Source organism: Oncorhynchus mykiss, chromosome 12, assembly GCF_013265735.2.
Source record: "Oncorhynchus mykiss isolate Arlee chromosome 12, USDA_OmykA_1.1, whole genome shotgun sequence".
In the NCBI taxonomy this organism is placed as follows: domain Eukaryota; kingdom Metazoa; phylum Chordata; class Actinopteri; order Salmoniformes; family Salmonidae; genus Oncorhynchus; species Oncorhynchus mykiss.
In genome coordinates this window covers 70,373,581-70,387,435 of record NC_048576.1, presented here as the reverse complement: position 1 = coordinate 70,387,435, position 13,855 = coordinate 70,373,581, and the positions used below count along the sequence as shown (strand labels likewise).

General features: G+C 48.6%; 1 protein-coding gene and 1 non-coding gene across 2 annotated transcripts in view; one reads left to right on the top strand and one right to left on the bottom strand.

The window, feature by feature from the left end:
- The window catches only part of LOC110538191 (inactive phospholipase C-like protein 2), an 88,929-nt gene extending 77,478 nt beyond the window's left edge, over positions 1–11,451 (top strand). Inside the window, exons 5-6 of the mRNA XM_036938251.1 lie at positions 2,959–3,068; positions 9,608–11,451. Coding sequence (XP_036794146.1) covers positions 2,959–3,068; positions 9,608–10,003 — 506 coding nt within the window. The 3' untranslated portion in view covers positions 10,004–11,451. The remainder of the gene's footprint in view (positions 1–2,958; positions 3,069–9,607) is intronic.
- On the bottom strand, positions 5,215–5,267 carry LOC118937908. Its single transcript, XR_005035317.1, has one exon. It is a non-coding gene; the product is annotated as a U7 small nuclear RNA (small nuclear RNA).
- Positions 11,452–13,855: the final 2,404 nt, after the last annotated feature.

Genomic DNA, 13,855 nt, shown 5'->3' with positions numbered 1-13,855 from the left:
TACACCCTACAGGCCATGGGACCGTCCGGGGTGGTGATATAGTACACCCTACAGGCCATGGGACCGTCCGGGGTGGTGATGGTACAGTACACCCTACAGGCCATGGGGCTGTCCGGGGTGGTGATGGTATAGTACACCCTACAGGCCATGGGGCCATCTGGGGTGGTATTGGTACAGTACACCCTACAGGCCATGGGGCCATCTGGGGTGTTGATGGTACAGTACACCCTACAGGCCATGGGGCCATCTGGGGTGGTGATGGTACAGTACACCCTACAGGCCATGGGGCCATCTGGGGTGGTGATGGTACAGTACACCCTACAGGCCATGGGGCCATCTGGGGTGATGATGGTACAGGACACCCTACAGGCCATGGGACCGTCCGGGGTGGTGATGGTACAGTACACCCTACAGGCCATGGGACCGTCCGGGGTGGTGATGGTACAGTACACCCTACTGGCCATGGGGCCATCTGGGGTGGTGAGGGTATAGTACACCCTACAGGCCATGGGGCCATCTGGGGTGGTGAGGGTATAGTACACCCTACAGGCCACGGGACTGTCCGGGGTGGTGATGGTACTGTACACCCTACAGGCCATGGGGCCATCTGGGGTGGTGATGGTATAGTACACCCTACAGGCCATGGGACCGTCCGGGGTGGTGATGGTATAGTACACCCTACAGGCCATGGGGCCATCTGGGGTGGTGAGGGTATAGTACACCTTACAGGCCATGGGACCGTCCGGGGTGGTGATGGTACAGTGCACCCTACAGGCCATGGGGCCATCTGGGGTGGTGAGGGTATAGTACACCCTACAGGCCATGGGGCCATCTGGGGTGGTGAAGGTATAGTACACCCTACAGGCCATGGGACCGTCCGGGGTGGTGATGGTACTATACACCCTACAGGCCATGGGACCGTCCGGGGTGGTGATATAGTACACCCTACAGGCCATGGGACCGTCCGGGGTGGTGATGGTACAGTACACCCTACAGGCCAAGTTGCCATCTGGGGTGGTGATGGTACAGTACACCCTACAGGCCATGGGGCCAAATCCATACAGTACACCCTACAGGCCATGGGGCCATCTGGGGTGGTGATGGTACAGTGCACCCTTACAGGCCATGGGGCCATCTGGGGTGGTGATGGTACAGTACACCCTACAGGCCATGGGACCGTCCGGGGTGGTGATGGTACAGTACACCCTACAGGCCATGGGGCCATCTGGGGTGGTGATGGTATAGTACACCCTACAGGCCATGGGACCGTCCGGGTGGTGATGGTACAGTACACCCTACAGGCCATGGTGCCATCTGGGGTGGTGATGGTATAGTACACCCTACAGGCCATGGGACCGTCCGGGGTGGTGATGGTATAGTACACCCTACAGGCCATGGGGCCATCTGGGGTGGTGATGGTATAGTACACCCTACAGGCCATGGGACCGTCCGGGTGGTGATGGTACAGTACACCCTACAGGCCATGGTGCCATCTGGGGTGGTGATGGTACAGTACACCCTACAGGCCATGGGACCGTCTGGGGTGGTGATATAGTACACCCTACAGGCCATGGGACCGTCCGGGGTGGTGATGGTACAGTACACCCTACAGGCCATGGGGCTGTCCGGGGTGGTGATGGTATAGTACACCCTACAGGCCATGGGGCCATCTGGGATGGTATTGGTACAGTACACCCTACAGGCCATGGGGCCATCTGGGGTGGTGATGGTACAGTACACCCTACAGGCCATGGGACCGTCCGGGGTGGTGATGGTACAGTACACCCTACAGGCCATGGGGCCATCTGGGGTGGTGATGGTACAGTACACCCTACAGGCCATGGGGCCATCTGGGGTGGTGATGGTACAGTACACCCTACAGGCCATGGGGCCATCTGGGGTGGTGATGGTACAGGACACCCTACAGGCCATGGGACCGTCCGGGGTGGTGATGGTACAGTACACCCTACAGGCCATGGGACCGTCCGGGGTGGTGATCGTACTGTACACCCTACAGGCCATGGGACCGTCCGGGGTGGTGATATAGTACACCCTACAGGCCATGGGACCGTCCGGGGTGGTGATGGTACAGTACACCCTACAGGCCAAGTTGCCATCTGGGGTGGTGATTTTACAGTACACCCTACAGGCCATGGGGCCAAATCCATACAGTACACCCTACAGGCCATGGGGCCATCTGGGGTGGTGATGGTACAGTACACCCTACAGGCCATGGTGCCATCTGGGGTGGTGATGGTATAGTACACCCTACAGGCCATGGGACCGTCCGGGGTGGTGATGGTATAGTACACCCTACAGGCCATGGGGCCATCTGGGGTGGTGATGGTATAGTACACCCTACAGGCCATGGGACCGTCCGGGGTGGTGATGGTATAGTACACCCTACAGGCCATGGGGCCATCTGGGGTGGTGATGGTATAGTACACCCTACAGGCCATGGGACCGTCCGGGGTGGTGATGGTATAGTACACCCTACAGGCCATGGGACCGTCCGGGGTGGTGATGGTATAGTACACCCTACAGGCCATGGGGCCATCTGGGGTGGTGATGGTATAGTACACCCTACAGGCCATGGGGCCGTCCGGGGTGATGATGGTATAGTACACCCTACAGGCCATGGGGCCATCTGGGGTGGTGATGGTATAGTACACCCTACAGGCCATGGGGCCATCTGGGGTGGTGATGGTATAGTACACCCTACAGGCCATGGGGCCATCTGGGGTGGGGATGGTATAGTACACCCTACAGGCCATGGGACCGTCCGGGGTGGTGTGTTACAGAAAGCCCTGCAGCTGAAGATGAATAACATTGTTTTATTGTCCAAATGCACACACGGTCCAATGGAAATTCAACTTCCGCTTTATGCTAACCCCTCTGACCTTGGCTGCCTGTACCCTATGAACAGTCCATTCACCTCTTGTGTTTGTGTTTATCCAGGACTGGACTTCCATGTGGACCTTCACAGGATCGGGGCGAAGGAGGGCCTGAAGGGCCGGAAGCTACAGAAAGCCATGGAGAGCTACGCCTGGAACATCACCGTCCTTAAGGTATGAGTACAGTACATCCATCCATCCTAAAACACAGGAAACTCTTTGACAAGATACTGTACTATTAAAGACTAATGGATAGTGTACTGTATCGTGTACATCCACACACTTTGTCAACATAACACTAGCAATGTATGGCTAGTGCATCATTCGTTAGAAATACTGCCTCGGTCTGCATAAGTTCACAAGGTTATTGCTTTGCAACAACTTTCAGTAATTTACAGTGATGTTGCTGCTGTACTCTCCCAGGAGATTACATCAATTTGGCTAATTGGCACCTCCCTTCTTTGTAATCCTTAAATATCTTAATTAAATGGTGCAGCTCTGGCCTACAGCTGTATCTGTGGGCTCAGCAGTAATTAACATGATAACACATCCCACATGAAAAAAATACTATAGCATACTATTTACATTTTACATTTTAGGGGGGGTCTTAGGAGAGGATGAGGATTATTTAAGATACTGTTTGAAGAGGTAAGGTTTCAGATGTTTTCAGAAGATAGGCAGGGACTCTGCTGTCCTAGCTCCAGTGGGAAGCTGGTTCCACCATTGCAGTGCCAGGACAGAGAAGAGCTTTGATTGGGCTGAGCGGGAGCTGCCCTCCTAGGGGTGGGAGGGACAAGAGACCAGAAGTGGCAGAACGGAGGACTTGGGTTGGGGTGTGGGGTTTGAGCATAGCCTGAAGTTAGGGAGTTGCAGTTCCTCTTGCTGTTCCTTAGGTAAGCACCATGGTCTTGCAGTGGAAGTGAGCTTCAACTGGAAGCCAGTGGAGTGTGCGGAGAAGCGGGCTGACATGAGAGAACTTGGGAAGGTTGAAACAGGTGGGCTGCAGTGTTCTGGATAAGTTGCAGGGGTTTGATGGCACAAGCGGGGAGCCCAGCCAACGGTGAGTTGCAGTAGTCCAGAAGAGAGAGGACAAGTGCCTGGATTAGGAACTGCGCTGCTTCCTGTGTGAGGTAGGGTCGTGCTCTACGGATGTTGTAGAGAATGAACCTGCAGGAACGAGTCACTGCTTTGATGTTTGCAGAGAACAACAGGTTGTTGTCCAGGGTCACGCCAAGGTTCTTTGCACTCTGGGAGGGCGACACTGTGGAGTTGTCAACCGTGATGGAGAGGTCTTTGAGCGGGCAGGCCTTCCCCGGGAGGAAGATCAGCTCCGTCTTGTTGAGGTTGAGGCTGAGGTGGTGGGCCCACATCCAAGTTGAGATATCTGCCAAGCACGCAGAGATGTGTGTCGCCACCTGGGTGTCAGTAGGGGGGATGGAGAAAAGTAGTTGAGTGTCATCCGCATAGCAATGATAGGAGAGACCATGTGAGGATATGACGGAGCTGAGCGATTTGGTATATAGAGAGAAGAGGAGAGGGCCTAGAACTGAGCCCTGAGGGACACCAGTAGTGAGAATACGTTGGACAGACACAGATCCTCTCCATGTCACCTGGTAGGAGCGGCCTGCAAGGTAGGATACAATCCAAGAGTGGGCAGAGCCTGAGACGCCCAGCCCTGAGAGGGTGGGATAATTCACAGTGTCAAATGCAGCGGATAGATGTAGGAGGATGAGAACAGAGAGAGTCAGCTTTGGAAGTGCGAAAAGTCTCCATGACACAATGAAGAGCGGTCTCGGTTGAGTGACCCATCTTGAAGCCTGACTGGTTAGGGTCAAGAAGGTCGTTCTGAGAGAGATAACGAGAAAGTTGATCAGAGCCAACACGCTCAAGTGTTTTCTAAAGAAAAGAAAGAAGGGATGCAGGTCTATAGGTTTTGATGCCAGATGAGTTTAGTGCTGGTTTCTTGAGGAGGCTAGCGACTCGGGCCATTTTGAAGTCAGAGGGGACACAGCCAGTGGTCAGGGATGAGTTGATGAGGAATGGGAGAAGGTCTCCAGAGATGGTCTGGCGAAGGGAGGGGATGGGGTTGAGTATTCACTGTAGTATACTGTAGTATTTACAGTTAACTATAGTATAAATACTGTAGTAAAAGAAACCTGTAGTATATCCTATCTTAATTCAGGTAGTGTTTTTGCGGATTTTAGTATACTGGAGTGTTTTTGTGGACTGTAGTAAACTGTAGTATTTACTATAGTATTTTTGCTGACATTACTGTAGTATTTACCATAGTGTTTCTGTTTTGTTATCTTTGACATAGATGTGGTGCTTTCTCCTTCAGAAAACCTACTGGAGAAATACTAAAAGAGCACATTTTTCAGAACCTGTAGGTAGGTAGGACTGGGGTCTGAACAGATAGTTCAAAGCCTCTGCTCTATTCTATAACCTTTAGAGAACACAATATATGGTCAATACTTGGCATGTAGGATTCTCACTTATGGATGGTGTAAATTGCGATATAGGAGAAGGGAATGGGTAGGGTATATGTAAATGAAATACTGTAGTATTTACCTCAGTTAAAAAAGTGTAGTGTTTTTGCTGACTCTACTGTTTTTGCAGACATTACTGCAGTATTTACTACAGTGCTTTTTTTGCATATTTAATACTGTAGTATTTACTACAGTATTCTACAGTATACTACAACATGCTATAGTAAGTACTACACATGACCGAGGGATACTACAGTGTGTAGTATAGTATTCTACAGTATACTATGTTTTACTATAGAATTCTATAGTAAATACTGAAATATTCTGTACTAAACTGTAGTATTTTTTCATGTTGGATGATACCATCCCACACCATTGGTTAGCCAACATGCACAGTAGGCTCCACCCCTCTCCACCGTCACCCCCTCTCCCGGGAGTTTTGGACCCAGCAGTGCCCTTAGGTGGTCCATTGGTGTCACGCTCTCCCCCGTTCTCTCTCCCCTCTTCATCTCACTCTCCTGTCCCCTCTCTCCCCTCAATATTCTCTCTCTCGCTCTCTCCTCTCTCCCCTCTCCCCCTTCTCTCTCCCCTCTTCATCTCACTCTCCTGTCCCCTCTCTCCCCTCTATATTCTCTCTCTCTCTCTCTCTCTCTCTCTCTCACTCTCTCTCTCCTCTCTGTCTCTCTGTCTCTCTCTCTCTTCTCTCTCCTCTCTCCCCCTTCTCTCTCCCCTCTTCATCTCACTCTCCTGTCCCCTCTCTCCCCTCTATATTCTCTCTCTCACTCTCTCTCTCTCCTATCTCTCCTCTCTCCCTTCTCTGTCCTCTCTTTCCTGTCTCCTCACCTCTCCTCACATCCTCTGACACAGGCCCACGATCATATAAAGCGGGGCCCAACTCCCTCGTTTCACAGCCTCAATGAATCATTACCTGTGGTAATAGCAGCACTGATAAAGCACTAAGCCTCGCCACCGTCTCGCCAAGGCACAAATAAGGACATAGAGGGAATGTGTGATGTGTGTTTTCGATCTCATCTGGATGTAATTATTCAGGATTGAGTGAAGTGTTTAGCCTGGTTTGGGGCTCTGCCGGGCTGGCAGCCAGAGAGAGAGGGAGGATGTGACCAGGGATAAATTAATTCCCCAGGACCTTTTTATCAGGGAGAACTCTGAGCTGCATCAAATAGGACCAGAAACGACGTTAAAGAACATATGAAACGGGATAGAAGCGAGAATGGAAATAGAACACTCAAAGGTAGTGTCAGCCACTAGACAAGGTTAAGAGTAGTTCTAGATGCACCTTCAAAAAGTCTGTTGCTCAACCTATTTTATTTGGACTCGTTGTTCTTCGGCAGCATATGTGGCTGGCAGTCTTACCTTAATTTTAAGCTTTAATTCACTCTATAGAACTGAAGGACTTAAGCACTTAAGAAGCCTAACGTGGACACCCGAAACCTAATGCCTTGCCCCCTCCATCCCTCCATGCATCATCCTTCTCTCTCCTTCCTCCTTCCTCGTGTCTGTACGGTGAGTTATGGGTACAGGCTGCATGTCCGTATCTGCATACAGCTAATCTCCCTCTCTTTATGGTGGTGAACATTTGGTATGAGGCAGTGTGGTCTGTGTGTCCAGGCAGGCAGTCACCTCTCAATTCAGCCCAACTCACCGGTTCCAATTCAGCCCAACTCACTGGTTCCAATTCAGCCCAACTCACTGGTTCCAATTCAGCCCAACTCACTGGTTCCAATTCAGCCCAACTCACTTGTTCCAATTCAGCCCAACTCACTGGTTCCAATTCAGCCCAACTCACTGGTTCCAATTCAGCCCAACTCACTGGTTCCAATTCAGCCCAACTCACTGGTTCCAATTCAGCCCAACTCACTGGTTCCAATTCAGCCCAACTCACTGGTTCCAATTCAGCCCAACTCACTGGTTCCAATTCAGCCCAACTCACTGGTTCCAATTCAGCCCAACTCACTGGTTCCACATTCCTTTTATAGAAACTTAAGAAGCTGCAAAGACACTATGGGATTGTAGAGACCACTACCTACCCCCCAGCAACACCAGCTAGTCTGATTCTCTAGATACAGTATTGTTCTTGACGCATAGTAACTTAGAAGTCAATGATTAAAGGACTGTCCACGTTGAAGCTCCTCCTGTCACCAGTCTTAGGGCTCTCTCCACAGCTAACCTATAGTTTCACTAAGTCCTCTGACCCATACGTTCAGATCTGGAGGCAAATTGGAGGTTGCGATAAACCTTCCCAAAAATAAACTATTATAGTATCAGGATAATGGACTGTGTTAAGGACGAGGAAGGAACAACTGTGATTGGTTCGGAGTTCTACAGTTGGAGATGTGTGATTGGTGGTTCTGTGTGCTGTGGAGCCTCAGCCTTGGCTAACCCCCAGTGAAACGCTGTGCAGGCCAGGCCAGCTGCGGGGGTGAGTGGACCCGTAGCCATGGTTGAGCTCAGCCCATTGTGATTTGGTTCCGGTACCACCAGCCAAGTCCCTTACTGGAACAGCAGCACCAGCTTTGTGACTCACACAGGAACATTACATCATTTCTCAAACATCTGATTTATTCATGCTGTTGGAGTGGATTGTGTTCTGAGGCCCTTCATGTAGAAGACTTGTCGCTAAGCATTACCCTCATGTGAGAGGGGAACAAGAGGCATTTTGTCCAGGGTTGTACCCTCAACCCCCCCTGAACTACACGCCACTCTAACCTGTCTGCCCAGTGGCAGTGGGAATAGACTGTAGTACAGACCGACAGACAAACAGACAGACACCCCCAGTACAGACAGGACATGTTCCCTGGTCCCCGCCTCAAACAGCATCGCCCACAGGGACGCCTCTCAGGATCTCTTAGCCCGCTAACTGCTGACGACGGCAGGGTGGAATATGTGAGTATGGTGATGAGACTCAGAGAGCTTCAGAGACAACCAGAGTCAGAGAATAGGGGACGGTTGCTGTTGAGGTGGGCTGTGAAGGGATGTGGTGGGTGGGATGGTGGTGGAAGACATGGAGAAAGAGACATACTGGGATGGTGATAGTGGTAAGGATGTAGAGAGAAGACAAGGAAGAGAAGAGGGGAGAAGAGAAGAGGGGAGTGTTTAGAGTGAGGGTCTGTGTTTTTTCTTTAGGGACACAGGTTTTGAAGGGGCTGGTTTTGTTTTGTTGTTGAGGATGAAGCCCCAGGAACCCCTTTCTACGTCTTTCCAGTCTGAATGTCTACGGAGATGAATCCAGGCCCACAACATTACAGAATAGAGCCAGCGGGGCTGCAGTAGCCCATTCTTTCACTCAGAAACCAAGGCAGCCACGGAAACTGCCCTGATTGACTTTACAACGCCATAAAGCGGGATGCCTGCCCTGACCACTTCCTCCCCATCTGGCCCGGTTTCATCTCTGGCGTGTTCCTAAATGAAGAGGACGATGACGATGGTGTGGGATCACTTATCAACAGATTACTTTTGAAGGGGCTCTGAGGAACCGCAGAGAATTCCTCCAACCACACTGCAGAATGGATGTAGGCTGCTATCTGCTGGCTAAAATAATGTAGTGCATTGAATTGTATTTGTCACATGCTTTGTAAACAACAAGTGTAGACTAACAGTGAAATACTTACCAATGGATCATTTTTCAAAAATGAGTTAAAGATAAAAAAAAAAAACAGAAATAGTGACACGAGGAATAAATACACAGTTAATAACGTATAACAATGACAAGTTAAAATAACAAGGCTATATACAGGGAGTACCAGTACTGAGTCGATGTGCAGGGGTACGAGGTAATTAAAGTAGCTATGTACATATAGTATGGGTAAAGTGATTAGGCAGCAGTAGTAGCAGCAGTGGGTATCCATTTGATTGGCTATTTAGCAGTCTTGTTTAGCAGTCTTGTTTAGCAGTCTTGTTTAGCAGTCTTGTTTAGCAGTCTTGTTTAGCAGTCTTGTTTAGCAGTCTTGTTTAGCAGTCTTGTTTAGCAGTCTTATGGCTTGGGGGTAGAAGCTACTTAGGGTCCTGTTGGTTCTAGACTTGGTGCACTGGTACCGCTTGCCGTGCGGTAGCAGAGAGAACTATCTATGGCTTGGGTCGCTGGAGTCTGCAAAATGTTTGGGCCTTCCTCTGACAACGTCTGATATAGAGGGCATTACTAAAACACATGAGTGACAGCATTCTCTCTCTTTCTCATTTGTCTCTCTCTTTCTTGTCTCTCTCTGTCAGGGTCAGGCGGACCTCCTGAAGCACGCTAAGAGTGAGGCTTTGGACACTCTGCGTCAGATCCACTGTGCCACCCAGTCCTGTGGCCTGAGCAAGAACGGAGCTACCTCCCCTCAGCTCCAACACTATCCACTGCAAGCGCAAGCGCAGTCCCAGACCCAACCCCAACCCCAACCCCAGGCCCAGCCTCTGTCCCAACACCTGGCTGAACCCCAGCCCGAGGCCCAACCACAGCTCCAGGCCCAACCACAGCTCCAGGCCCAGCTCCATACTCAACCCCATCCCCTGACTCAGCGCCCGTCTTTGCCTCCCCTCCCACCACAGCCCCCGCAGTATAGGGCAGCAGGCTCTCACGATGCCATCTCTGAGAACGAGACGGCCAGCGATGGTTCCTGCTGACCCGTTGCCTGTACCCGCAGTGGAGTCCACCCAAAGAGAGACAGGGAGAGGAGAATAGAAAGAGAGAGGGGGCTTGAGAAGCAGAGAGGAGAAGAGCAAAGAACATGGATGGTTCCTTTAACACCCCCGAAGATGGACAGGCAGAGTGAGATAGAAAGGAAAAAAGAAGAGAGGGAAAAGGAGAGAATGAAGGAGATGGAGAAGGAGAGAATGAAGGAGATGGAGAAGGAAAAAGAGCAGGAAAGGGAGAGGGGGAGAGATGGTGAGAGGGAAAGTGCAGAAGAGAAACAGCAAATAGAGCAAGGGACGGGGAAGAAAACTCGCCGTAAAAGACAAGAGACACAAGTTTGAAAATGTATTGTTTTAGAGACAAAGAAGAAATGTCTCTATCAGCTCTCTCTCCTGTCCTATTTATCTCTCTTGGATTCGAAAGGGCGAATAACACCCATATTAGCGAGTTCAGTCAGTCTCTCAGTCAGTCAATCGTTGAGTCAGTCAGTCTGTCAGGAGAGTCTTGCTGTCTTCCTCTGGGCAGTGCCAGCACTGCTGGCCCTGCGGGTACAGGCACCTTACAATGGCATTTCATACCGCACAAGTTCGCCTTTGGATTCCCCTAGGATACCCATAGCATGTCCAGGACCCTTTCCTTCTCTATCTTCTCCCTTATGTTTACTCCATACACCTGTAGATCTGCCCTTCCATGCGTCATCCTGAGCTTCAACCCTTTTGCCCTTCTCGCCGAGGAGGAGGCTGCCGTTTTAAATGCACAACGTGGAGCAGCTCACACGGACTCTGAGCTCTGTAGGGATCCTAGCTAGAGGACCATTACTGCACAAATGAACCTGCGAGCTGTCTGGGAGAGAGACGGTAAAGGACTGCAGTTCTACTAGAATAGAGCTCACCAGCCTGTTTTAACTGGAGCAGTCTGTTGACCCCGTCTGCGCTGAAGAGACTAAAGGACTCTATAGGTCAAAGATCACAAGAGAAACATTGACCTGGGCCAGATTCTCGCTGTCAATCAAACACACACCTAACCTAAAAGAGAAACTATGAATCTATATAGATGTGTACTGTATGTATGTACAAGTAATGAAAAGACCCTTTACATTTATCTCTGATAATTCTCCCTGAAACAAAACATCCCATTGATATGATTGTTATAATTGATGTTAGTTATATTCGTATTACAATTATTTTATATACAGTACATTGCTTCTACATATACAGTGACTTGATACCTGTTGTTCTGTGCTGCAGATCAAGACAGGTGGTGTGGAATGTTGGGTGTAGGGGTTAGAGGTCAGGGTGGGTTTGGGTTTTTGTTTGGGTTGGGGGTCATCATTCCAAAAAATTGGGTCAAACAATAACCTGACTTGTGTTTCACTGCAAAGTGGTGTGGTTCTGTATGAGCTCCTTAAAACGGCCCATTAAAACTGGATTCATTGTTTGTCCTGCCTCCTATTCTTCAATTCTTCCACTTTGTCATTGTCTTTATACTGGCAGCCCACCTGACATGAACATGTAGGCTTCCTTCTGCAGGACAAGAATGGGGAATATATTGTATGAAGCAATTCTGAGGCAACTCCAGAAGGTGGCGACAAATAGTAGGTAAAAGGTTATGAGAGACCGTGTCTGTGAGGGAAATGGGCATGAGGGATTCACCCGTCTGCTAAAGTCAGGTACTATACCTCATCTCTGTACACCACACATACAGTGCCTTGCAAAAGTATTCAGTGTTTTTCCTGTTTTGTTGCATTACAACCTGTAATTTAAATGGATATTTCTTTGGATTTCATGTAATGGACGTACACAAAATATTCCAAATTGGTGAAGTGAAATGAAGAAGAAAAAACATGTTTTAAAAAATTCTAAAAAATAAAAAACTGAAAAGTGGTGGGTGCATATGTATTCACCCCCTCTGCTATGAAGTCCCTAAATACGATCTGGTGCAACCAATTGCCTTCAGAAGTCACATATTTAGTTAAATAAAGTCCAGCTGTGTACGATCTAAGTGTCACACGATCTCAGTATATATACAGTTGAAGTCAGAAGTTTACATACACTTAGGTTGGAGTCATTAATACTCGTTTTTCAACCACTCCACAAATTTCTTGTTAACAAACTATAGTTTTGGTAAGTTGGTAAGGACATCTACTTTGTGCATGGCACAAGTCATTTTTCCAACAATTGTTTACAGACAGATTATTTCACTTAATGTTCACTGTATCACAATTCCAGTGGGTAGGAAGTTTACATACACTAAGTTGACTGTGCCTTTAAACAGCTTGGAAAATTCCAGAAAATTATGTCATGGCTTTAGAAACTTCTGATAGGCTAATTGACATCATTTGAGTCAATTGGAGGTGTACCTGTGGATGTATTTCAAGGCCTACCTTCAAACTCAGTGCCTCTTTGCTTGACATCATGGGAAAATCAAAAGAAATCAGCCAAGACCTCAGAAAAAGAATTGTAGACCTCCACAAGTCTGGTTCATCCTTGGGAGCAATTTCCAAATGACTGAAGGTACCACGTTCATCTGTACAAACAATAGTGCGCAAGTATAAACACCATGGGACCATGCAACCATCATACTGCTCAGGAAGGAGGCGCGTTCTGTCACCTAGAGATGAACGTACTTTGGTGCGAAAAGTGCAAATCATTTCCAGAACAACAGCAAAGGACCTTGTGAAGATGCTGGTGGAAACAGGTACAAAAGTATCTATATCCACAGTAAAATGAGTCCTACATCGACATAACCTGAAAGGCCGCTCAGCAAGGAAGAAGCCACTGCTCCAAAACCGCCTTAAAAAAGCCAAACTACGGTTTACAACTGCACATGGGGAGAAGGATCGTACTTTTTGGAGAAATGTCCTCTGGTCTGATGAAACAAAAATATAACTGTTTGACCATAATGACCATCGCTATGTTTGGAGGAAAAGGGGGGAGGCTTGCAAGCCGAAGAACACCATCCCAACCGTGAAGCACGGGGCTGGCAGCATCATGTTGTGGGGATGCTTTGCTGCAATAGGGACTGGTACACTTCACAAAATAGATGGCTACATGAGGGGGGAAAATTGTGTGGATATATTGAAGCAACATCTCACAACATCAGTCAGGAAGTTAAAGCTTGGTTGCAAAATGGGTCTTCCAAATAGACAATGACCCAAAGCATACTTCTAAAGTTGTGGCAAAATGGCTTAAGGACAGCAAAGTCAAGGTATCGGAGTGGCCATCACAAAGCCCTGACCCCAATCCTATAGAAAATGTGTGGGCAGAACTGAAAAAGTATGTGCGAGCAAGGAGGCCTAGAAACCTGACTCAGCTACACCAGCTCTGTCAGGAGGAATGGGCCAAAATTCACCCAACTTATTGTGGGAAGCTTGTGGAAGGCTACCCGAAACGTTTGACCCAAGTTAAACAATTTAAAGGCAATGCTAACAAATACTAATTGAGTGTATGTAAACTTCTGACCAACTGGGAATGTGACGAAAGAAATAAAAGCTGAAATAAATCATTCTCTCTACTATTATTCTGACATTTCACATTCTTAAAATAAAGTGGTGATCCTAACTGACCTAAGACAGGGAATTTTTACTAGGATTAAATGTCAGGAATTGTGAAATACTGAGTTTAAATGTATTTGGCTAAGGTGTATGTAAACTTCCGACTTCAACTGTACACCTGTTCTGAAAGGCCCCAGAGTCTGCAACACCACCAAGCAATTGACACAATGAAGACCAAGGAGCTCTCCAAACAGGTCAGGGACAAAATTGTGTAGAAGTACAGATCAGGGTTGAGTTATAAAAAATATCAGAAACTTTTAACATCCCACGGAGCACCATTAAATCCATT